The sequence below is a fragment of the Echiichthys vipera genome, assembly GCF_963691815.1.
Source record: "Echiichthys vipera genome assembly, chromosome: 18".
Lineage (NCBI taxonomy): Eukaryota > Metazoa > Chordata > Actinopteri > Perciformes > Trachinidae > Echiichthys > Echiichthys vipera.
The window spans coordinates 8,954,900-8,981,291 of NC_139843.1; the positions used below are offsets into that span (position 1 = coordinate 8,954,900).

General features: G+C 44.8%; 1 protein-coding gene across 5 annotated transcripts in view; it reads left to right on the top strand.

Annotated features, from left to right (window-relative positions):
- ctbp2l (C-terminal binding protein 2, like) overlaps nt 1-26,392 on the top strand; it is a 93,498-nt gene that overhangs the window by 50,155 nt on the left and 16,951 nt on the right. For 4 of the 5 annotated variants that reach the window (XM_083932804.1, XM_083932806.1, XM_083932808.1 and 1 more), the window contains one exon: nt 26,080-26,234. In XM_083932804.1, the coding sequence (XP_083788930.1) occupies nt 26,080-26,234 (155 nt within the window). Of the gene's footprint in view, nt 1-18,139; nt 18,877-26,079; nt 26,235-26,392 lie in introns of those variants that run through there. The other variant, XM_083932807.1, reaches the window with a different exon arrangement.

Below are 26,392 nucleotides of genomic sequence, written 5' to 3' on the forward strand. Positions count from 1 at the left end.
ATTTTCAAGTTCTTCCAGTCATGGTTTTAATTTATGAAGTCCCCATGAAAGTTTAATGGATCAGCAGTTGTAGAGTTGCAGCTATCTAAATCATTCTGCAGCTATCTATGCCTGCGCTGCCTGCCAAGTCGCGCCGTTAGCGTCCTGTGCCCTAGAAAGATGGCCAGATTGCTCCAAAGGCATGACTGTTGTTGGACGTCTGTTCAACACATTGTACCTTGAGGTCTTTCACAGAGCTGTCAGATTGACTGTGAGCTATCAAACTGGGTGTTGGCATCGATTCTGATGCTGTTCACCGAGTGTCCACTGTGAAACTTTGGGGTTTCTTTTCTTCTATTGTATTATTCATGCTAGCAAGTACAGGGTCCCTGTTGCTTGATGAGTGTAATATAGCAAGCTCACTTAATTATAGAGCAGCTCTCATGAGAGGCATATCAGAGAATGCAGACAAGATGAATATGGTAGCCCAGCTTCTCTTGCTTATGAATAGTGGGAAATGCAGCAATTTGCATGGCTGGAGATATGATGTGTCATATCCTTGTTTCAGTTTTTAGCAACAGTAGGCTGACCGGGCTTGAGGTGTTTATTATTGTTATTAATATTTTGTCAGGAAGCGGGGATCTGAGTGACATACAGCCCTGGAAGAGGCTTATTAAAAGAAGTTATTGTTGGCGATCGCTGTAGAGAGATACAACACAGTGATTAATGGTGTGTTTTACACCCCCCAAAAAAAAAAGCAGGGAGACTCAGACCTGGGAGGACAGCAATAAGAAATCACTGGAAGGAAATTGCTAGGTATGCTTTACCTCCTAATGAAAGAAACCTTCCTTCAGATGTGCATCATACCGGACTGCTAAGGGCCACAGGAAAAATGAGACTGTTCTGATTAATTTTTGTTTTGACCTACTTAATGTTCTCCAATCTAGATGTAACATAATGAAACATTAATTATTTGATGTTATATCATGATTGCATCACTTAAATGAAAATAAACTTGTTATGGAATTTACCCGCTCTGACTTGACAGGTAGTAGAACAACATAAAGAGACACAGGACTATTGGAAGTCTCTTGTCACTCCTAAACAGTAATACATTCAGCCCATCTCTGTCACATTGTCTCTGTGTCTCAGCTGATGATGTGACTTGCTACAAAAACTCTTCCTTTTAACACCGCTATTTCAAACAGAAATAAAGCACAGAATAGAAACAGGCTGGCAGCCATCAAGTTGTCACAGTCCAGTGCAGTCCAATCATACCCCCCTCCCCTCCTACCTTGTCCTATCCCATACTGTCTGTCTTTTCAGAGGTGAAGTCAAAGCTGGCAGCCTCCCATCTTATCAGCTTTTTTCCCATCACACACACTTATCAGAGCTCCCCTTTCTTCTCCTCCTGCTGCTGTTTTTTGTTGACATTGCTCTTGTCATGGCAAGTAAACACCAGCGGTTATCTCTCAGTTGGCAACATCTCAGATAAGACACATCTGCTCTGTTGTACATCTGGTGTATGTAGTAGCAAAGTGCAAGCTCTGTGATGGGAAATCGGATTTGATTAGTAAAAGTGCAGTTCATGCTGATCCATTTTGTGAGTTAATGCAAGCATAGCATGGCCTTAGAGTGACAATTTATTATATGATGCTTTTGAAGTTATCCTTTTCTTTTGCAACTCCTGAATCATGCTGGTTGCATGTTTTTTTTGTATGCATTTGTCTGTATGAGTATTTGTATGTGTGTATTGTTATATGTGAATCTGTAGTTGCCCAGTAGAGGAGGCTGTGCATTCTCCATGGTTCGAGTGGGGCATCTCCTGGCCTCCTTCTTGTAGCCCCTGGATTAAATCTGACCCCCAGTAGTACTTGTGTGTCCAGCCTTTACACACACCCCCTCCCCCCTCTCTCCAGGGACACTACACCAAGCATGTCAGTCCCCAACCTTGCCAGTCCCTCAGGGAAGATCCATTCACATCCAGGGGGAATGCGGGCTGCCAATGAAGGGGTTAGCAGTAACCACTAAACACAGTAAACACTGTAGCTTTACACTCCATGACCACATCCACGGGCCTCAGCAGCATGCTGGCTGTGTACACTATCTGGTTCAAGTGATGTCAGAGGGGGCAGTGGATTTAAGCAGGTTTTAGTTGGATGCTAATCCCCTTGTGGCAAACGCTGTGGCTGAGAGGACTATCCCTGCCAATGACGTGCATCAACCCCATTGGATTAGTATGTCTAGTCCCCTCCTCCATTCTGTTGTATTGTCCAGCGTGTGTTTTTACCCCAATTCCTTTACCCCTGCTTACAGTTTGGAATGTAAGCGTGACACCCAGCACAAGCATGACCCCTGCTGTAGACTGGAGTAGAGCATCCCCCTAAAGGTGTGTTTTTTTCTGTTTACATTTGTGTTTATACTCTTTCTATATGTTTGTCATGTTGTGCCTCTCTCCCCATGGTATTCTAATGTTTCCAGGGCTGAATTATTTATATAGGCTGGCAGCAGGGAGCTACATGATAGCACAAACTTAAGAGTGAGGGGTGGGGGCGGGTGGGGGCTTCAGCTGCAGATCAGGTAAATGGGTACCTCATGCTACACCTTTTCTGCTCTACTCTCCACTCCTCCCTTTGATTGGGGGTGAGTGTAACTGGAGAGTTGAAACACAATACCCGGCTCTATTTTCCCCTTTTATACCGGTCTGTTTGATTGTCTTCACTGATGCCTAACTCTAGAGAGCAGTCGCATTTTGGTGGCTCTCTGGGCCAACGTGTTCCTGAATGGTCTGAAAGTCAGAACGACGGGGCTGCACATCGCTGCCACTACTGCGGCACCATTGCGGGGCGAAGGAATTCTTTGCCGCTGGGTGGGGGAGACAGTGGAGTGTGGTTTCACCACCATCTAGATCTCAGTGAAAAAACAGATCCAAACCTCCAGCCCTCCATATACAGGCAGATCCAGCAGGACCGGCATGGGCAGCAGCTACTGAGGAAGACCTCTGTGCCCGATCTAAGTAACAGCCTCTACCTCAGGCAAGTGATGGCAGGCCAGGCCTCTGCACCACCTCAGGATTACTATATGGCTGATGCTACCTTATCTGGTCAGCTACCTGAAGAGCCTGGATTTTATAGGGATAACCAGCACCTGCTCACCAGATCAGCCTCGCATTATGGGCCCAGTGCTGGGGGAGGGAGGCCTACCTGGAATCAAGGACAGGCAAGGGCCACACCTTCCGTGCTGCCCTCCGCTTCAACACCTACCCCCATGCCTCCTCCCCCTCCACCTCCTCCCCCACCTCCTCCACCACCTCCTCCTCCTCCCCTTCATGAGCTGAGCCGTTTGTACAGGGAAACTCTAGGATCTAAGATGATCCCAGACATCCACCGTATAGGTGGCCGCTCTCCCTCTCCTGCAGTCTACGGAGTTCAGCCCCCTTTTCCTATTTATGCTGCTGAGCCACCGTCTTGCCAAGCTTACAACAGTTTTAACAGCTTGTCCCTGGACCCCCGCCAGCCAGCTGCGACCAGTTCAGTGGTGGACCCAGCTTCTCACAGAATGGACGGAGCTCTCCCCCGGGGTTATGGAGCTGTAGCCTCACAGAGGCTGCCTTATGACCCAAACTATGACCCCAGCTCAGCCATGGTGGCTGCCACAGCTGGAATGACCTCTGGCTTGCCTCTTCACCATCCCAGCGCTGCAGACCCAAGGAAGATGGTGGACCCTAACTTCTTGGCTTTCCTGCGAACTGAAGGCTTGGCTGAGAGCACTATCACTCTCCTGCTGCAACATGGCTTTGATTCCACCGGCATGCTGGGAATGATGGAGGACCATGATGTCCGATCTGTGGCCCCTAACTTGGCCCAGGCCCGTGTTCTGTCTCGTGTGGTCCTTGGTTGCAAGGCAAACGGGCCGGCTACGCGTGCCCGATCCAACAGCTTCAGCCATCGCAATGAACTCTACATGCAGCCCCAGGGTTTGACTATGGACCCCAGCCTAATGCAGCAACCTCCCACTACCATTCAGACTGTGTCCCCCAGGATGGGAGAGTTCCTTGGTAGAAGACCCAGTAGTGCACCCTCCCAACACCTCCTGGAGACCACTTCCTACCCAGCAGCACGGCCACTGGCAACTGGAGCTTTCCCACTCAGCCCTGGAGGATATAGCAATGCTGTGACTCAGGGAAGACCCTTCTCCATGTACAGTGCCCACACCGGTCTTTCCATGTCTGCCATTGGACAACAGCCTCCACCAGCTCCGGGCACCCCTGGAGCAGCACCCAAAACCTTCTCTGGCTCCTATTCTCCCATGGAGCTGATGAAAAGGGCCCCCAATCTTCCCCTACCATCACCAGTAGCAGCGTCAAGCCCCCTTCACAGCCCCCAACTACTCCGGAAAGGGATCAATGCTGCCCCTGAGACTACCAATGCTCCTGTAACTTCTTCCTCCACTCTCCAAGCGCAAAACTTTAACAACACCAAGATGGTAGGACGTCGCACTGGTCCACCTGTCATAGTCTCAACCATGGCCACCACACCTGACACAAGTAATGTCAAACCTCAACTTTCTTACTAATTTCTTCAAACCTCCTTTCCTCCGTCGTTATTGCTGATTGATATACTTTTTTATAGGCTTTGGTAGTAATTCATTCTTTTGACATAGATTAGATACACAGTGAGATTTAACTCTGTAAATGATAGATATATTTTTGCCATACTACAAAAATTGGACTGACAGGCTTTTTGAACGGAGGAGTAGCATGTAAGATGCATCTGACAAGTTAAGCAGCTTTGCTCTGTGAGGTCTTTTTTTAAATTACGCAACTATTTATACATGTATTGCAACAGGGTTGTGTCATTTGCCGGAGGGGATCCTGTCTCATCACCAAGTTAAAACATTTCTTATAAGCTGCACTCCAGTTATTGAGGTCAACTTTTTTTTTTTACGTCATTTTCTTTCACTTACTTTAGTGGTCAGAATCATTTTTGAGGTGCCTTAGTGCATGGTATACAGGATAGTGCTTACTATCTGTTCTCTTAATACACTCCCAAACCCCCTTTTTTCTTTTACAAGACACTGAATGTCAAAAACACATTTACAACTGTTCTCTAGTACATAAAGGTTTCCTGGATGCATATTGCTGTCATTCTATTTTACACTCTCACCTAATCAGGGGTTTAACTGCCTCAAATCCAATTACACTAATTGGATGTATAGTTGTGTAGACATTAATAGGTAACTGTTTTTTTTATAGACACCTTGTTGTCTGTTTGAAATTCTGGTTGCATCTCAGTGCCGTGCTGCTATTTGTTTGTTTGCTATACTTATAAACAAACTCTGTTGTTCTCACCTCAGACAGTAGGTACATGGAAAGGACATTTTTTTCTCTCTACCTGCTCAAATGAAAAAGTTATTTGAAAGTGTATTTCTTCTGCTCAGAGTTGTTTTCACCGATTCTTAAGAATCACTTTACATTTTTATAGAGTGACAGTAATGAAAGACATGTTTCGCTTTTGAAGGTCTCGTAACCATGTTGCTGCAAACATCCCTATGAATGTGTTATTGTTCATTTTCAGTGTCCTAACAGAACACATAATTATGTAGATTTTTTTTTGCTGAACGTGTTTGTCTCATACAAGGTTAGTACCAGTAGTGTGGCAGCTTTTTATGCTCAGTTTACTGTGAGAGTAAATTCCCCAGCCACGAATCATCTCATCTTATATTTTATACATAAAGAATAAGATTTCTCCCCTTAACAAGTTGATTTATGTCCCTGCTGATGAGAGCTGATGAGCTTAGAGACAAATTAAATCTTCTAACCTTGCTTTCATGCCATGTAACCCTGCATATTGCTTGACTCTGTTATGGGTCTGTGGGCTGCTGCACTTGTCGTAGAGTAATGACTTTTATGAAGTGGCTTCCCTTCATGTTGTCAAGGAAAATAAGAAGCGAGGTGCAAATTCAGAGGAGTGGGAAAGGAGTTGTGGGGGCGGTGGGAGGGGACCCTTTTTTGAGCTTCATGCAAATACAAACTGCTTTCCAAGGTCACCCCTCCTCCCCCCACGCACTTTTAGCACAACAAACTCATTTGCATGTAGCTGACATTTGTTGCTTCAGTAACTTCATCTGATAATGGGCAGCCCGTGCAGCAGATCAGAAAGCATACTTCTTAATTGTGTGTTGCTAGGCAACCTAGGTTTCTGTGGTAATCAGAGATAGATAATCTTCCCATTTAAGGAAAGGGAAAAAGTGAAGCCCTGCTTACAGTGTTGCACATTTATTTAGCGCACTTGTTACTCTTTATTTTGAGCAGCCATGTGCAGTTTGGAGCAAGAGAAAATTGAGTGAAAATAATAAGATGTTGCAGAGCACTTAATGAAAACATTTCTCTCTACTCTCTTTCTCTCTCTCTCGCTCTCTCTCTCTGAACTGCACATCTCAAGAGATTGCTTCTCGTCTTTGTGCAAAGGCTTTAGTACACCAGTGAAGAGCTTCTCTTATTACATGCATGGTGTTTTATGTTCAAACATGCATATTGATGAAAAGTTGACACATTATTCCTTTTGCACCTACTGAATAAATTGGTTGTTCTTCCAATACAAACCAGTCTTCTCTTTATCATCTTGCATCAAAGTGTAAATTTTCACATAGCTACTGAGGCAACCACATTTCCATATTGTCAAATTCTTATTTATTCTCAAAGCAGAGTTATGAAAATAGAGATGTGAGCTGCATTGAAATCAGTAGCTCCTTAAAATATTCATGTCAAAGGTGCAGGTGGGAGGGCTCTTACTGTGTAGTCCTCTCCTCTGGGCGCTGTGTTGGTTGGCTAAAGCCATAAGTAGTGTTAATAATGGCATTAAACGGTTGAGTCGAGCTTAGTTGCAACAGTTCCCTTCCACCCAAAGTAGGGAGAGAGCCTTGTAGCAATCGCATTGGCCATGGAGTTGTCTGTCAGTAGCATCCCACAGAGCAGCACAGGTGGGTAAAACTAACTTCAATGTCACGTGAAGCAGAGTAGCCAACCCGCTAGTTAGAGACGTGATTGGCTAGTACCCTGCATTGTGTGCATGCTCAGTAGATCAACCAAGGTGGATGCTTGCATGTTGTCCACAAACGCCAGCACGTGGTTTCGTGTGGAGATAATCCTCTGAACATCTTCAGCTGTACTTTTCTGGGCTGGAGAATTAGGAGGCGGTGATGCTCCTGGGGGCAGGGCTTGTATCTTACAGGAGGGAGAGACATCAGAACTTGGCAACAGCTCCTCGTAGCCATATGTGATGTGTCAGTTGACGTGTTCACCTGTGTAAGTGTGTTCTGTTCGTGCCACTTTTGTATCCGCTCATTCTTGGGCAGTTAGTCAAAATGTTGCAGATCCCTTTTTTTCTCCTTTTTGACAGGAAGCCATCACTGGACAGGTGCTGCTGACAGTTATGTAACCTTCTAGTGCATTACTCAAATGGGTGCCTGAATGGGATTTATTTGGAAGGACATCCATGAGGATGCATGCCTAATGTGCTCTCCGCTGTCCTTGGCCAAACAGCTTTGTTCAGGTGTTTGACATTAATTTCAGTGTGCACTTCTTTCCCTTGCCAGTCGGAAAGAAACATCCCGTGTGTCAGTTTGGCCTTAGACTTTGTTTCTGGACAGGCCCTTTTTTTTCTTTTTTTTAAGGGCGCAAAGTAGTGTCGGCCTTCTTGTGCAGCTCAGCTTTTTAATTGTATGAGGGCCCTTTGATAAAGTGCTTATGTTTCCTTAAATCAGAAATGTCTTATGATATATTGACGTGTGTGCGTTTGTGGACAACACACAATGCTGCTGCCCCCCCGCTTTCCTGCCACACATATACACAGACCACAGATGTCCCTCTCTCAGCAGCAGGAAGTGTTTGTCTTCATCTGAGGCCGGCTGGGTGTGACAGCAGGACATTGGGACAAGACCTTAAATTTCCTCTATTTGTCTCTCTCTTCCTTTGACTTGACTATTTACTGTGCATATATAGTGCAGTCAGAACGTTTTAGGACAGTGATATGATTATTGTTTTGGCTCTACTTTAGCACATTGGATTTGAAATGAAACAGCTCAGGCTGTTTGAAGGTCTTGACATTCAGACTTTTTATCCTTTCCATGCACGTTTCGCTGATTTCAGATCAATGCAGCATGCAGGACAATGATCCTAAGAATACATACAAGACAACCAAGAGTTTTTATGGTGAAGAGTCAGTCACTTGACCTCAGTCCAACTGATCATGTGTTTCATTTGCAGAAGAGCAGAGTGAGGGGGGGGAAACAACACAGAAACAAGAATTCATCACTGTCCTCATACTTCCTGACTGTACTGTATATTGACCCCTTCCTTCCTTACTTGTTGTTGATGTGGTAGTGGGTTAGGGTCTCATGGCTTACCTGTCTAGGAATAGGCTGGGCATTAGAGTGGGGAAATCCTGCTGGCCATCTGTGACTGTTGGTGTGTGTATGAGTGCTATGGATATGTGTTTCTGTGTGTGGATGCTACTATACAGGCATCACGTGTCGGTGGGAGTCTGTGTCACTTTTAATTTGAGTGTTTCCACCTGACATATGAACAGTGTAGGAAAATAACCGGTTGCGTTCATTGCTTCCTTATTTTAGGATATAGAAACTACTCAGACAAGTTAGCAAAAACTTCACTAAACTCGTCACATTTAATATTTGGTCTTTACCATCTTTGACCCAACTGATGCGTGTTTCAGTGGCTTTTTTCCTTCAGCCGTGTCTTAAAATAAATAACAAGTTGGAATGAAATCACGTGAATGTCTTAGTCTGAGCACACTCCGCTATCTGTTTTATTGTCCTACAATTTAGGGACTGTGTATAATAAGGCCTGAGTTGTATGCTGTTCACACAAATTGGCTCAAATGAAACTTGGTAGTCAGCACTTTAACCTCAGAGTCATTTCTTAATTTCAAATCTGATGTGCTGGAGTGCAAAATATTGAAAACATTCTCTCACTTCACTTTATGCTCCTGTGATGACTGCGCTGTAGAAAAGGCCACTCTTCACCTCTAGATTCTCAAACGCTTATCTGTGCGCAGTCTTTCGGTCATGTCTCCAGTTTCCAGAGAACCTGGTAAATGTTACATGAACTATCTGCTGCTTCATCTCCACTCGGCCTCCGTATTGTTTGTATCCCCGGGGAAATATGGCCAGGAAAATCTATTTTTCCACTGCAGTAGTCTTTTCTCAGAAAAAAAGAAGTGGAAGAAAAAAAAGTGTTGTCGAGCCCCATCCCCATCTCGCCCCTCCCTCACTGTTTTCTCATGGTTGATCTTTCCAAACCATCAGTTGCGTTCACAGAGGGATTAATGGTTTCTGCAAAGCAAGCCAACCCGTGGAGGGAACGGAGCCTTCGAGCGAATGAGGAACAGCTGGTCTCCCTCTGTTTGTGACAGCTTGAGTGTGTGTTTGTGTGCGTGCCTGATAGTAGCAGCTGACCTCCGCAAAGGGTCAGCAGTGTCGTCCTTGGTCCGAAGGTGGGCATCAAGTCTTAGGTTCTCCCATCTACTGTACTGCTGTTTATGGGTTTAAGGTGTTATGTTTGCGTTCGCAGCTTGAGTTTTTGTTCAATCAACTGTGTTTATAGTGTCTTTCTCTCTCTCTGTGACGATGGGAGAGAGATTTTTTAAAGTTATTTTTGGGGCATGTCCGAGACAAATATCAGTTTTTCGGAATTTCTGAATACTATTATATTATATTAAGTTTCTGGATAATTTCAGGTATGCTCAGTTGCTGGATTGAGGCTCTGACACATGGTTTAACTTTTTTAATCTTATGCAGTTTTTTTCCCTGTTCACTTTTCAACAGAAAATGTTGTGTTTCCATGTGTTTATTTGCAGATAAAATCGGTCCGTCATTATATTTGAAATGTCCCCAAAAAAATAATGTTAGAAAATAAATAAATTCATTGACAAAATTATTTCAGGTTGCACAGCGTTGACTGGAGGCAAGCTGATTGGAATTTAAATTAAAAGTGAGTGTGTGTGAGTGTGAGTGAGCTCATCATGACATGTCATTCTGAGAAGAAACTTTGTCAATATTGTCATGTTTATTCTACGAGTAGTCCCCCTATATATGTGTGCTCGCGTTGTAAGAATGGCAGCACTTTGATATAATCTCCCCAATTATCTGTTGCCAATTCTGCCGTATATTATTCCTCTCTCCACGGCAGCTGGGGAGGAGATTGGTTTTGTGCATGTCGAACGGCAACAGCTGCATCCACTAAAACAGACAACTACCTCTGCACACCTCCCCACTCCTCCTTTTTTGTCTCCCTCCCCCTCTTTCTCACTCACTCAGTGGTGGGCAGGTCACCCTGAATTATTCATCAGTGTGAAATGAAAAAGCTCATGGATATTGAATATCCTCTCTGAAGTGGTGGCCAACCTTGTGTGTTTTTTCTTCTTCTCTTCCTTTTTTTTGCAGCTGAAAAGAGTAAAGAGCGGCAGATCTCATTGCCAGGGTATTTCAAAGGTTAACCGATTGCTTTACCTCGTGCACATATTTACTTTCTTCATGGTCTGTGGCCAGTGAGGAGGGGTTGGAGATGAGGGAGACGGAGATGATGAAGAAAAAAGACAGAGAGAAAAAAAAGAAGATGAATAGAATCTGAATAAAAAGCTAGAACAGTAATCTGTGTTCTTCTGGATATTTTTCTCTTGGAAGAACACGTTCTTCTGACCACCACAGTGGGCTACCTTGTTGTGTAGCAGGCAGCTGGTACGCTAAACTTTCTTGTCGCGTGTTGTTAGGCCTTTTTCCTGGTCCTTCCTGGAAAGAGTGTGCCTGTGGTCGGTTGTGGTCGTCCCGATCGACCAGTTGTCATTAGTTTCCCATGCGGCCCACTGTGTTCCTTCATTGTCTTCCTGCCTGGTCTTTTGTCCTGTGGTTTGATCTGTGGCCCGCGCTGCAAATCAATGCTACTGGTTGCCATTCATTCAACCCCTTAGCCAGCAAACACAGCAGGCGCCCTCGGAAAACCACCCGCCTAAGAGCATATAAAATGGGCAGCAAGGATAGGGGAGAAAAATACTTCAAGCTTCAGGGTGGGTTTTTTTTTTCCACATCTTTAGGACATTTTAATCACATAAGGATATTTCTGTTTCCACCTTTTTGTGGGCATAAGTGTCTTTTTATTTGTCTGAGCTGAATGCTATTTCCCTGAAGGACAGAGACGTTAAAGAGCCTCCTCTTCCAGCAGAGTGCAGATGCTAAGATAATGAATAAATAAAATAAATAAAAACTACTCAAAGGGCGAGTCCCTCCTCTCCTACTTGGTATTTTGTACATGCTAATAGGACATGGAGTGTTTTATTTGTCCAATAATATTTGAGCAGCATTAACCCTGCGTTGCTCTCATTGCCCATTATGTTGCTACTACCTTGTACTCTTTCAGTCATTACAGTCCACTTTCCTCCATTCCTAATTTCTACTGCAGCATACACAATTACTCAGGAATCCTTTTAAGAGTATTCCCGAGCCGTACAAAGACCAAATGTGCCTGCAGGAAGCAGCCAGGGCTATAACTGGCTAACCTTTTCCAAAAGTATTTCTTAACAGAGTTGTAATGACTGACAATTGGAGAGGGAGGGGAAAGCTATTTTATTTTCCAAGCAATACTACAAGTCAAATGATTTGTCTTCCAGGAAATGGATTTGAGGCTCTGCAAAGGTTTTTCACTTATGTGAGAACATCCTGTTACTTGCAGGTAATTGCACTTTAGCTTAAGTGAAATGCATACAGGAGGTGGGACAGCATCGGTGTAGCTCGGAGGTGTCAGGTGTTCCAGGTGTCCTATCGTGTGACCAAAATGCTACCTCCAGTTACAGTGGTTTTGGGGATATGTGGGTGGTGACGAAGGGGTCTGCTTTGTCAGAGGGGTAGTGTGAAATATCATCTGCCATTGTGGAGCAAGGTGGACGATGAGCTGAGTGGGAGTGTGTAGTAGATGAAGCAACGTGGGGTTATGATGATGAAAATGGTTGTAACTCTTTAGCAAAGTGAGCTTTAAAGGCTGTAAGTGGACACCTCATAGTATCTGATGGCTGACTCCTAGTTGACAAGACCCCACGACCCTCTTGTATTTATCATAATTGAGCACAGCTGGGCCACAGCTTAGATGGGTTAATAGCCATGTGACAGCTTTTGGGGGGGGTTATTGTGTGTATGTGTGTGCATGCATTTTATTTACTCGTGCACTCTGCTGAATGGCACGCAGGGGCCATACTTGGGAGGGTGGGACTCTCTGCTGCGTCTCCACTCTCTCTGCCAGGCCAGATGGCTCCTGTCACTGAGGGAGAAGGAGGAGCAATGGAAGGAAAAGGGAAAGGAGGGAGCTCTGAGTCGCTCTTAAGAGCGCCAGAGTGGCCCGTCCCCAGAGCCACCACATCTGGAGACCACCTGCAGCTGGCTCACCCCACTTCCTCCGTCCTCGTCCCTTTCCCTCTTGTACACAATCACTTTCTCACTGTTTTTCCAGATGGGGGAGTTGGTGGGGGGTGGTGTGTTTGGTCAGGCTGTGATTTGTGCCCATATTTCAGCAACTTTAGTGTGTCTCTGCTATGGCAGAGTGGGGGGAGGAGCAGGAAGGAGGGATGGGAGGAGGAGGCTGCGGTTGTGGTGGCAATAGCAGGGTGAAAGCAAAATATAATTTTATTTTATGACTGCACCAGCCTCTGAGAGTTGGGGTTTTGTATTTGTTATATTTCTTATTTTATTCCTCCCTAAGTAAAAGGCCAGAGTGAGGATCTTCATTTTTCTCCCCTTTGCTGTTGCTGCAACTGATCCAGAGGCCACAGGGGGGCTGTTCCTGCCTGGAAAATAAAGCATACTTGCCCTCTTTGGATCCCCCCAAATAAAATGCACTCATTTGCATTCCCATGCTGTAATTTAGCCCTCCACTCTCTCTGTCTCTTTCTCTTTCACTATCTCACTGTCCGTCATCCCTACATCTTTTCAGCCCTGGTCTTTGCTGTTCCATAGGGATTGGAACGTGGGAGGGAAAGAGAGGAGTGGAGGCAGAGAAAACAAAAGCAGAGTGGCAGTGTTGACTCAGGGTTGTTATCTGGACCACTGGTGAAGGGATGGGGGCTCTTGTGTGTGCTTGTGTGTGAGTGTGTGTGTGTGCGTGTGTGTGTGTCTGTCTGCATACATGCCTGCCGGGGTTATTTACCCTGGCTGCTGCTGCTACGGCAGGTGCCTCTCAGTGGATAAACCAGGGCCTCTTAAATAAATATTCACTGTGGGGAAATTAGACCTACGTCACCAAAAACTGCACTACTACAACTGCTTATAGTACACTCTCTGCACCTCTTCTCAGCCCAAGAATTTCCAGTCATTGAAAATCAGCCATCTTACTCCCAAATCCTACATAGAAGTGTCAGTGAGCATAAAGGGCAAATAAAATCTCAGAGGACTTTTGGATGTTTTTATGGAGCAAAAAGATAAACCTGGGAACATCTTTCTGAGAGAGGTATCTTAAAACATACGCAGATAAAACCAAAACTATGCAATATATAGAAAAGATCGAGATTAACATGTGTTTTGTAGTTTCGGTGAACCAACCCTTTTATTACTAGAACATTAGCATATAAGACTGCATATATATATATATATATACATACATACAGTGGTAGTACACTACAACATACAGACAGGGTTAAAACATTCAAAACGAGCCAACTATAAAAGCTGGCGGTGGGTTTTATCTAAGGCTCCAATGCTGCTGAGCAGAACCCCCTGCAGACCTGCGTAAAGCATCTGAAATGGACCCCTGAACCTCTGGTCGTAATGTGGTCAGCTGAAGCCTCATCTTCATGCGGCAGGTTGGCTCCTTTTACCATTCCCTTTCTTAAAATCCTTTTAGGTGCTTTAGGGGGATTTAGCAGGCCTCTACATCCAGCGTCCTCTCGGCAGCCAAGTTCCAGTGCTTACAGGAAAAGGGCGCTTACAGTATAATTAGGCTGGTCAAAGAAGAGGGCTCCCTCTGAACGGTAAATCCACACGGATCGTAAGGAGGCTCGGGCCATTTGTTGGGTCTTCCAGAGCGTGACCGTTGCTCTTGATGTCTCACTGTGCTAAAGGTCAGGGCTTAATAAGTCATGCAGCGCGAGGGAGATGGGAGTTTAGTCCGCAATAGTGGCGAAAACAATACACTGGTATTGTTTCCACAAACAAGTACAGTCACAAAATTATACAGGTTTGGAGTTGAGTTAAAAATGAAGGCCAAGTTTGGAAATGGATGTGATCGGAGCAAGGAGTTCGGTGGTGATAGTTTGATCCCATTGCAAGATGATCTCTAGTTAACTCTGAATTTAAAAATGTCTGCATTGTCTTTCTTAAAGAAGCATGTATCTCAGGAAAAAATGTTTTCTTTTTGCTGATAAACCTGAATCTGTTAGAGTAGAAGCTCATCATTTCCATTTATTAATTTATCTTTTTATTCATTTGATGTCCTTGTGCACACCAAAGCACTCAAGAAATGGTTGATCACGGTTGTTTTTCACACAATGACTGTAAGAACATCTTCATGTAAAAGAATATGAGAGAGGAGAAAATACAAATGAGCAGAATAAAGATGAATAAAAACTCCAAGAAGTAACAAATATATGAAATTGATAACTGGTAGAAAACTTGGATTGCAAATGGTACTTTTAAAATGAGGGTTTCCCCATTTTTTAAAATTCAAATAAACAATTACACTAAAGTTTGGGGAGAGAAAATAACAACTCAAACGTTGAATAAATAAATAATGGATCTAAGTATTGATTAGTTTTATTTCTGGTCATAAATTGTTGTGCTCAAAGGTGGGGCTTTGCTTTATGGCAACAGAGGCTGAGGAGCGAACAGATGTAGCCTTCACTACAGGTTTAGACCCAAGTCTGGCTGCTCTACATCTGAAAGAGGAAGTGTGTGTGTGTGGGGGGGACCTGCTGTGCCAATCTGTTCTCATTAGTGTTTACTCGCCCCCTCCAAACATGTAACAACATGCACGTCAACTGCTGAAATCAGGAGCATATAGCTGTTTGTTTGCACCACGCCTGTGGCTGCATGTAACCATCCCCTCTGTACAGCTACCTTTTCCACTGAGACCTGAACTTCTGGATTCATCAGCTTCTGTTTGTCAGCCAGTGGCTCCTGCTGGAGAGATCCCAAGCAGATATTCTGGGAGCAAGTTCCTTTAGGAATTTGCAAACTTGAGAAGAATGAACACAAATTCTACCAGTCCTTAATGATATTTGAAAGATTTAGCATTTTTTCATGTTTTCAGATGCCGACTAAAATGTCCAGAACAAACTGAAGCGATGCTGCGCGTTGATGCACAAATATCCAGAACCTCTTTTTAATACGCCAAATGATGATAAAGTAAAGTGTGTATATATATATATATATATATATATATATATAGATATATATTCATATATATATATAAACATGTCTTGGGATATTGGCTGCAGTGACTTTACTGTGCTGTGCTGATCCTGAAGTAAATCATTAAAGATCCTAAAGTAAATCATTAAAGAAAACACTCACATCAATACAATACAGAATTTAAAAAGCAACAGCCTAGAGAGGGAGTGAAAATAATTATCAGGTGGGTTGTGGGTGGATGATTTAACTGTACAATTGGATTCAGATGGCATCAGAACAGCACATCAGCACATCAACACACACACACACACACACACAGGCACACCTTGCTTTTAACAGGAATGGGAGATGACACTTTGATTGGTTTCATACATGTTACGCCCAAAACAGACCCATGATTAATGAAGAGGCAAAATACAACCCCTTTTCCCAGAGTGCCATCCTCTGCTCCCAGAATATATGTAACTAGCAAAAGTGGAGTTGGACACGCCCTAAATGCACTTGTACCATGATATTTAAACTATGCGCCATAGATCGTCTCAATAAGGCCCCCTTTCTTTTCAGGCAGCACATGCCATAAAGCTATTCATCATGCTCAACACACTCTTTTGATTGCCCATTTAAAAAGTTCGAAAAACTGTCTAATACCACAAACTAATCATTTATTTTATCGAACACTGAGGTTAAACAAAGCCGAGAAATGGCAAAAGGGAAGAAAGGGCAAAACAAAATAGGTCCGTAGATGTGCTTTGAAGTTTCGTACAACACGTAACCTGCAGAATAACTGCTGGTGGATGTGGATCTATTTCATTAGAGTGTCTGCCTGGTTATGAAAAGGGAGGAGGCCCTCGAGTTATGTATTATTTACATAAAATATACTGTGTTAAACATTTTTCACGTTGATGCTGAGTAAATATACTGTAGCATCAGAATGAAAATTGAGATAACTGTTTTGCTTGGCAACCTGCTCGCTGCAATATTTATATGAAACTGGGAATAGTCTAGATTTGGGTGAAGAAAAGCTAAAGAGAAGTGTGTTTGGACTCCTGCCGAGCTATTTGAAAAGGGAAGCATCTAAGATTCTTCAAGATCTTTTTACTTTCACTGAGACTTACGGCATGTACTCTTTTGTAAGTTAAGTAAGCTAACGTTAAAATGGTTACAATATTGATTAAAAAAAAAAAAAAAAAGAGTTAAAATGCAGTCAATTTGGACCCAAAAAAAACCAGAAATCCTAGACGGACTGAACCTCAACAATACCTGTGAACCGAGCAGCAGTGGGCTGATCTTTAACTGCTTCTCCAGGACCTCAAGACTGTTTGACCTCTTGACCTGTGCAGTTTGCAGTAATGAGTGGCCATTCACAAAACCTCTGCTGCGTTCTTTGATACGCCCTCCTTCTTCTTCTTCTTCTTCTTAAAATATCCCCTACCTCGCAGAATAGCTCTCTTTCAAGAAGCTATGATCTGCCACATTATATATTAACATATTGCTGTCAGTCAGCGCCCCCCTCCTCTTGCACATCCTCTAATGTTATTGAAGAGAGAAAGATCAGAGGGGCAGTCATATCCCCCCACTCCATCAAGAGTGTGTATGTCTGTGTGTGTCTGGCCGGCTGGCAGGAAGTGGGGGCTGCTGCCTTTGATGGTCACACTCCCTCAGATGTGTCATTGCTACAGACGGCGGCTCGGCTGACGTGCCGTGTCTCTGCTCGTTGAGCTCTCACCGCTGAGAAACGACAGTTCTGATAGTCACCTAAACACACAGACACACACACACACGTAAAAACACTTTAAGTGGATACACAATTATTCTGCACAAAAAAAAGCTTCACACCGGGATAAACACATCCACCCACCCTAGTGAGCTGATACTGCTTGGGCCGTTCCACCTTTCCACTCTACCGTCAGTGATAATCGGTTCTGGCGTGTGACTGTGCCGGGCTCTTTGTCTATTAGTCGCGCTTGTCATGCAGCCGGTGAGGTGTGTGCATATGTGTGTATATATGTGTATGTGCGTCGCCATGCTCTGGCCATGCTGCAGAAATGCAGGGAGGCTCCGGTTACATTGTTATTCTAAACAGGGGTTTTTCAGCCACTCGTCCTCGCAGTCATCCAGCAGAGCGATCTGTCAGTTTGCCCCCCTCCCTCCTCTTCCCTCCAGGGACCAAACTGTGAACTTAACATACTCGGCTCCGATGACTTTCCTGATGGTGCAAAAAACAGCCAACTCCACAGCTGTAATGTTATTGCTGGAGTCGTTTGAATGTTGTATTGTTCCTCTGGTTTAAAGTGTGTGTGTGTGTGTGTGTGTGTGTGTGTATTTTGGTGTGTGTTTTACATATTCAGAGCAAGGGAGGGGAGTGTGAGTGTGTATGTCACCATTCCAATCTCTTCCCGGTAACCCGCAAAATGCTGGGGTGTGGGTGGGGTGTGTTTGTGTGTGTGATTGTGTGTGGGGGGGGGGGGGGTGTTGAGGTCTATATGAAAGTAGAAAAGCAGAGGAGGAAACCAAATAATCGAGAGGGTGAGGGAGGTGAAGCTGGGAGCAAATGAAAGCAAGTGTGTGTGTGAAACAGGGAGAGCGAGAGAGAGGGGGGGGAGGGGGCAGGCATTCTTAAAACACTGGAGTCCAGATCAGAAATAAAACATAAAAAGGGGAGAAGAAGAAGAAGGGGGAGGAGGGAAAAAGGGAGGAGGGATTTTTCTCGAGTGTGTTGTATGTGCACATTCTATGAAGTGAACGCAGCCGGGGAGTAAATTGTGCGAGCCCAGAGAGCTCAGTTCTGCATGTTTGAGCTGGCACTTGATTTAGACAGAATATTTTTTCTGCCGCAAGATCTTTTTTCTGCCCCTCCTGGTTTATTATCAGCTAAGACAAAGGGTGGAAAAAAAGAGCTAAAGAGAGACAGCCATAGAGAGAGACCCACAGTGAATGGATGTTGCGCAGCTGACAGCAGAGGAAGCAGCCGAGAGAGTTTCCAGCCACCGTGCTCCCCGACCGCAGCCTTTTCTTCCTGGAAGATTAAAAAAAAAAAGGACAAAAGCGTCACCCCCCCACCTTCTCCAACCCGCTACCATCTGATCACCAGCCTGCACATCGCTGTGTGTGAGTGTGTGTGTTTGCACATACGGACGCCGCTGGTGTGTGGTGCTTTTCTCTCAGCCCTCAAAGGCATGGACTGAAGATGATGCAGCCGGGGGCTTAGTGAGAGATCGCTACGCTAAAACCCCTTCCCCTCACCAACAGGGCCAGACCAAGAGGAGCCACTCCAGGGGAGGGGGGCGGGGGGGTTGAAGTAGTGGAGGAGGAGGAGGAGGAGAAGAGAGAGAGAGGAGGGGGTACCCTCCTTGGATTATTGCAGAGGGTCTTCTACTTCCCCTTTTTGTATTTTTTGCTCTTTTTTCCCCTCTCCACTCACCTCAATCATCTTCTGTTTTTGCTGCGATGCGTAGTTTTTAAGCTGAAGAATGTGGAGACAACATTTTCCAGGCAAGCAGCATGTTTCCTGTTTTCTTTTCTAGATGTCTAATAAAGTCTGGCATGTGGGAGATGGGAGGGAGGTAGGTGGATGGGGGAGAGGTGGGGGGAGTGTGGCAGAGAGGAGGGGAGAAGGAGAGTAGGTGTGTGTGTGTGTGTGTGGGTGGGTGTGTGGTCAGTAAGGTAGGCGAGTCTAACGTGTAGTCCTATTGAGGTTTGCCAGTCCTGTGCTGCTGCACTTGGCTTTGCATTTTTTTGCTTCCTTTGCGGTCTTGGGCTCTGAGCGCGCTCTGTAGCTCGGGGCAACGGCAAAGAATAAAAGAGCGGGAAAAAGAGAGAGGGAGGGGAGGTCTAGCATGGTTGTGCCGTGGATGATGTTGACACCCGCTTTTGTCCCATGGTGGAGTGTGGGCCAGGCCTGCCCATGCACACAGAGGGTACCATTTAAAACAGGCGTGCGCTCATTTTCTTGGCAGGGGATGGATTGGTGTGGCGGGCAGTCGGGTGGTGACAGGGGTGGGGCACTGGCAGTGCAGGACAAGTGGTCTTTGTGTGTTACTTTTGGGGAAGTGAAGGGAGGGAAGGACGGAGGAGGCTGCCAACAAAGGGTGCTTCTACCCACCCCCCACTCACCCGCTGTACCCTCTCTATTCAACCACTACAACTCATGCAGTGACCTCGCGCTGTCACAGGCAGATGAAGGGTTTGTGTGTGTTTATGGCAGGTTTTGTGTGTATGTGTGTGTGTGTAAGAGGGAGGAAAGAAGTAAATGAGTAATTCAGCCTCAGTAAACCAAAAGTACAAGCTCTGGCAGAGTGCCATATGAAAAGGGAGGAAACTCCAGCAAGGAAAACAAAGTGTTGTTTGACCCAACGGCACATCTGTGCATTATGCCAAACTTCTCCATTACTCCACAGTCAAGATTATGGCAGCCTGCCAAGGTTGTGTGTGGGTCCCTATTCATTTGTTGCCACATCCATGCAAGTGCATTCCTGTTGTGTCCGGATTTTCATGCAAATCTCACTTTGCCTTTGCAACTTGTGCCTCCACACGAACACTTATTGCACACATGATTGCAAGCATTGCACATGAGTAGGGTTAAGGTTTGATGTCATTTTGAAGAATATGGAAACAGAATAGAATTCTCTTATCAAAGCCATTCATAAGTAACTAAAGTTGGTCCATCTTACTTACTTTTGCACACCTTTTTATCAAGCTACAAAAAGTCCCAAACTATAGCTATTAAGTGGATAAGCTTAAATGATTTATATATGCATGAAAGTGAACTGAAATTCAATGAGATCATTTCACTAGAGAAAACCCAGCACTCTGTTGGTCTTGCTGAACTGTATAAGTGATGTCAAAGGTTTTTTCTTTATTATCTTTGGCCGAGGACAGATGCAAAATTGTAGAGGGCACATCAGCCTGACAACAGCACAGTTCTAGTTTGGCCTTCGGGCAAGTTACTTAGAAAATTTAGCCCTAGCTAATATAATAAATGTTTACCCGCTCAAACATCGAAAATGGGCATTCAGTAATGATTTATTATGAGATGCCTGTGGCCTTAATGTTTTGCAAATTGCTTTTTGCTATTAAAAGATACAATAATTACACTTGTTAGCATATTCCGCTATTTTGCCATCCTGGAACCGGCTATCAGAACCTAGCCCTTCACACAATTCACAGGCCACATATTATGACCTCACTCGCCCCTCCGTGGGTATGTTCCTCCACCCACACACGGCCTCTTCCTGTTTGACTGGCTGCCTGTCTTAACCAGGGGTTGTGGGTCATGTCTCAGCACAGCAGTGCTCAGGGTGGCACAGCAAATGGCTGTTGGCGGTCAGGAGCAGCAACCACCCCCACCTAGCCTTGTTGTCAAGAAGCAGCCACCTGCACACAGCAGCGTGGGGTTGCTAGGTAACCGGTGGCAGCAGATGATGATAGTATGGTGGCTGTTTTCTCTTCTTTTCTCTCTGTACCCCCCCCCCCCCCCCCCCTTTCTGATCACAACACACCTACGTGTCCCTGTTCCCTTCTGGTCCCTCTTCCCCAACATAACACCAGCAGCAGAGGCCAGCGGTAGGAAGAAACTCCTAGCTCCCTTCCACACATAATGGAAACTCTGGCCTCATCTCCCATTGCGCCGCTCTGCTGCGTCCTGCTGCCAGACTCTGACTAAGTGTTGCTGGCTCAGGAACCGCAGCCTCCAGCCCGGGAAGGGTTCTGGTTCCACAAGTATTTGTCTACAGAAATGATTAAAATTAAAATACTGATGACTGAGAGAGATTGAAAACAAGTGATCTCATAAATGCTAGTCATCTACAGCAAAGTGGTTTTAAGCCTTTTTACTGGAGACCTAGATTTCCAAAATAGTTTTCATTGTGACCCAGTTCTCATTATTGACCGTTGTGCGATCTAATTGGGAAAAATGTTCTGTTTTTAGACTGTTAACTGAGACCACCACCTTTTATTACCAAGATGAAAATATTTTTAGTAAAATAAGATCTAGCATTAATGGATACCATTGTTTATTTTTTTATTTCAAGGCTCATTTTCATCATCTTGAAACCTACATAAATTCTTCTGAGCTTGTAGAAGTGGAGACATTTCCATTAGAATCCATTATGAGATACTTTTATTCCATTGCAAGAACACAGCTTCCACACAGTAATGATTCAAGGTCATGCATATCACATGTTTCTAGTTTATTGAGCAGTTTAGGAGGCAGAGGTGTTTTGTATTGTCATTAGGAGATGAACAATGAGCAACATGTGCAGAAAGATGAGTGGGTTGTGAATACTTGAATATTTATAAAACAAACTATGTGTGTGTTTGTGTTTAAGGGTTGAATCTTGACATTTCCCTGCAAGTCATTTACTTTACAGATCATTTGTTAATGAAGAAAATAATTTTTTTTCCGAGTATATCGGGGGGGATTTTTGCATGCATGTATTCCTTTGCCAGGTAAATCCACAACAGCAGCTGCCTCCCTCAGCACACACACATTTGCAGCTTGGCAACAGTTTAGCAACAAGCAGAGGAAGCGAGAAAAGAGGAAAGGAAATGAGGGGGTTTAATTAATGGAGGAGTGAAATTAAGATCACTCTGCCTCCTGCTGTTCTCACATGACCCCCCCCCCCCCCACACACACACACACACACACACACACACAACACTCCACAGCCCCCTTTCCCTCAATGTGCACATTTGTTGACATTTGGTGCACTATATGCATCACATTGACAAGTATAGTTTTTGTTGTTGTTGTTGTTGCTGTTGAATCAGTAATTACATGTAGATTAGTCAGAATGTACAATGTGCATACTGTATAAGCCTGCCATTGGCCGCCTATTATAAACTGAATTTTCCTCCTCCTCTGCTTTGCCATTTTAACGCCAGGGCTCACCTCCCCACGTGCAAATGTTCCACCAAAACAAGTTCCCTCCCGACACTATTTTGCGAGACGATTTTGATTGGTTTAACAACAATCCTTATTATGATGCATACTCCAGCACTGGCACATCAAACTATATTCTAAATAATTAAATTCCCACTGTCAAATATCACCATAGAGAGAAAACGTGCTGAGAAGCGTGTCATGAATGCATCACATATTAGATCCGTGGTATTGTGCAGCTGACAAACCCAGTGGTTCTGGTTGAGACTGGTCTGATGTACATGCTGTCAGTTTACCACAAGGGGAGTGTTGCCTGTCACCTCCCTGCTTCCTTTTGCCCAAATACATCATCTCCTCTCCATCAAAATCAGCAGAGTGAGAATCAATCTGTCACACAGGAGGACACACACACAAAAATACACACTCCGGCTCCTAGAAAGACAAAGAGGGAAGAAAATGATAGAAAAGGAGGAGAAAGAATGGCAGTTGAGGCGAAAGGGTGGCAGAGAAAGGAGGGGCAGTGATTAGAGCTGATTGATACAGTAGCTAAGGTGGGGAAGAAATGTACGTGGAAAGAGAGATAAAAGAAAGAGAAGCGGATACTTGGTGAGCAAACACAGATACAGAATGAGACATGGGCAGACAGGAGGAGCTGTCAGAAGATGCTATCATACAGAGAGAGATGTGGGAAAATACACCACTGCAGACGATACAGTGTAATGTAACGGTGGAAAGGAGATTGAAAGAGTATAAGACTGAAAGGTCAGAGATATGGAGAAACGCCGCGGATGATTCATGGAGTTCAGCCCGTCTAACTTCTGCCTGAGGGTTTGACGCAGCCTGCCAGCCGCTCCTCTTCCCCACCTGCACACCAACAGCTGTCTATGATCTGTATAAGCCAGTAACTACTGTCTTTCATGAAGCAGAGAGAAGGTTACAGGTGTTCTGAGCCTTTTCTGTGAGAGAAGGACAGCCTTGCATGCCGCAAAGCCTAAATCAATATTTTTTATATCACCTTTGAATCATATGGGTGTGATGTGAAAGAGGTTGCTTGGAATGATTAAATCAATCAACTCTGCAGCTCTATTTCCTAGCCTCTTTTATCGTATTGGTTTGGTCTTACTGCACATATGATAAAGTTTGAGCAGGAAAATTCTGGGGTTCCTAATGCTTCCTTTAGACCAAGGCAGCTTAATAATGCTTCAATTTACTGTACATTTCTACATAGTTGCTTACCATTTTCAGTAGTTTAAGCATTATCTGGCAATGCCGGCTGCGGTAGGCCATGGTTGCGCATCTGTGACGTGGTAATTACAGCGTCCGAAAAGATTCATACTACTGTTTATTTACACAAAAGTAGGTTGAACAATAGTATACATATTTAAGATGTAATACATGGTATCCAATTTTGAACGTAGCGCTGTTACTTTGTGTATGCTGAGTGGATGGACAACATTTATTCATAACTGTGTCTGTCACCTCTGCAATGTTTCATTTCATAAAGATTATTTTCATTATTTTTCAGTATTACTTTTACTCTGAATCAGTTAATTGTTTGGTCTATAAAATGTCAGAAAATATTGGGCTAAAGCTCATTGCAATAAGTCAGAGCTCAAACTCCAAAACTCAAAGATATTCCATTCATATTATATAAAACACAGAAAAGATAATCCTCATATCTGAGAAGCTCCTCACAGTTTGGGATAACAGACTCGGTCGGTCTTCACCGCCCAGCTGCCTCCATTAATATTCAACGTGCTGTCAGTTGCAGATGTGGCACAGACAGCCGAGTCGCCATGCCTCACCTTTCCCGCCGTCATGTCACCTGTCTTGAACAGCGAGCGTGATAAGTAGGCACGGAAGCATTGATGGTGGGGGTGTTTGGGTGAGGAGGCGGAGGATGGGGCGAGGCGACTGTCTGTCCATCAGGAGAGAAAACATCTCCTCTGCCCTCACTGAGAGTGTGAGGGGGGTACGGGCGTTTGGGCCTCCGACCTCAACTCTTGGCGCAGATGCCAAAAAAGTGCATTTAAACTGGCAGCCATAGTCTGTTAAGGGAGGACAATAGGCGCAAGGCATAAGGAGACGACACCCCCGCTTCGATACACCCCTGCCCTGAGAGGCTGCGATGCCCAACTACACGCTTGCTGTCAGCTTTCTCTGCGTCCCTCTCTCCTGTCGTTTATGTGCTCTCACTCTCCTTTCATCCTGTTCTTCTTCTCTGATATGTCTCCTGGGAGCTCTTAAGGCTAAAAGGCAGTGTTTAGTCTATTTTAATGCATGCTTGTTTTTCATTTTAATTTCACTCTTCTTTGTCTCGCTGTTTTTCGTCCTCTCTCCGCCCACCTGTTTGTTTTACCACTTTGCGTTACAGTCTGCTTGTTCAACAGCCACACACAACTTTCTCAATCTTAAATCTCCTAATCTCACCTTTATCTGTCCTAATTAGCCTCCTCTGCTACAGTAATCCCATAGAGCATGTCCCTAAGTCTGACGGAGTCTGACGTCATTGTAATCTTCAGGATAGCTTTAAGAGCACACAGATGCACACAGATGCACACAGATGCACTTACACTCAGCCATGCACAATGAGAGTGAGGTCACACTTAAGCATCCAGATGCTAATCTTAGCAGCAAATTAAAAGAGAGCAGCAGAACAGTAGATAAGAAAGTCCCACAGAAACACCCACAGGGGACCTTGCTGGTTTAGGCCTCTTCTGGAGTGACCTGTTTTGTCTTCGACGGAGTGTGAAGATCATGACCTGTGCAGTGTTAGGGCACTAGTGGTCCATCCATCCGCTGGCTGGCTTCTGAGCTTCACGCCTCTCAAAAGCCGCATGAATATTGATGCTCCTCTCTTGTTAACATTGTATGAAGCAGGGCTCATAATTGTCTGTCTTCTCAGTGCGACACGTCTTCTTCAGTGGGATTTGTGAGAAGGTCGGCCCACTGGGGAGCTCGGCTCATTTTGGCTCTCTTCACTCTAAGTGAGAAAAGTGGCGAGAGGGAAAGAGAGAGCGAGTCGAGCGCAGACGAAAACCAGAATTGCGACATGCGCTTTGTCAAGTGCGCTGAAGTGCAGTTGTGAGTTGGCTGTGGGTTTGTTACATGCCTGTAGCATTTTCTCTAACGCTCTCCATTTCAATGATACACGGTTCTTTTGAGGCAGGGCAGCAGTATAGCTCACTTAACTGTAGCGTGCCATTCCCCCCCCCCCCCCCCTTTTTTTTTTTTATTCCACAGCTGCTGGCTCTACTCACAACTAGGCAAATGTAGGATCCTCCCTTGAACTGAGAAATGAGAACAAAGTGTGTGCATGTTAGTCTGCAGTTGTCATATGTACACGCAAGGGAATATATCTCTCTTGATATGATAGAGTACGCGTGTGTGCTGCATGCAGGTTCAGCATATGATGTAAGTGTTTGGGAGCCATGAGAATGAGAAGATTCCTGTAAGTGAGACTGTGGTCTAATCCAGTCTTGAGTAGGTGCATTGATTTATTGAGCAACGCTTGGTAGTTCGGAGAAGCCCTGCTTCCTGCTTTATCCTAATCAGCACCTGTGTACACTCTCTCTCTCCCTCTCTCTCTCTCTCTCTCTCTCTCTCTCTCTCCCCCTCTCACTCTCTCACAGTTTTCGGCAGAACCTCTTAGGGTAACCTCCCCCCAAAAAAGAACTACATCACCGCCCCCAAAAAAATGAAAAATGATGTGACCAAACAAGAGTAGTGCATTTTTGCCTGTTTTCATTGGGGCAATGTCTTTATACTCTTGTACCTAAATTAATCTTCCTTCCCTTCTCCTTCTGTGTCTCTAGGTATTCGGCCCCAAATCATGAACGGGCCAATGCATCCGCGCCCCCTTGTGGCGCTGCTGGATGGGCGCGACTGCACCGTGGAGATGCCCATCCTGAAAGACTTGGCGACTGTCGCCTTCTGTGACGCTCAGTCCACACAGGAGATACATGAGAAGGTAGAAAACAGACACACACACACACACACACACACACAGCACTTCACTCTCACACTTATCCACATCAGCAGCAGCAGAAAGTTAATGGAGAGGTGGAGCCTGTCACTCACTTTACTTTCCTATCATAGCGCTGATATGTGAAGCATGTTATATTGGCC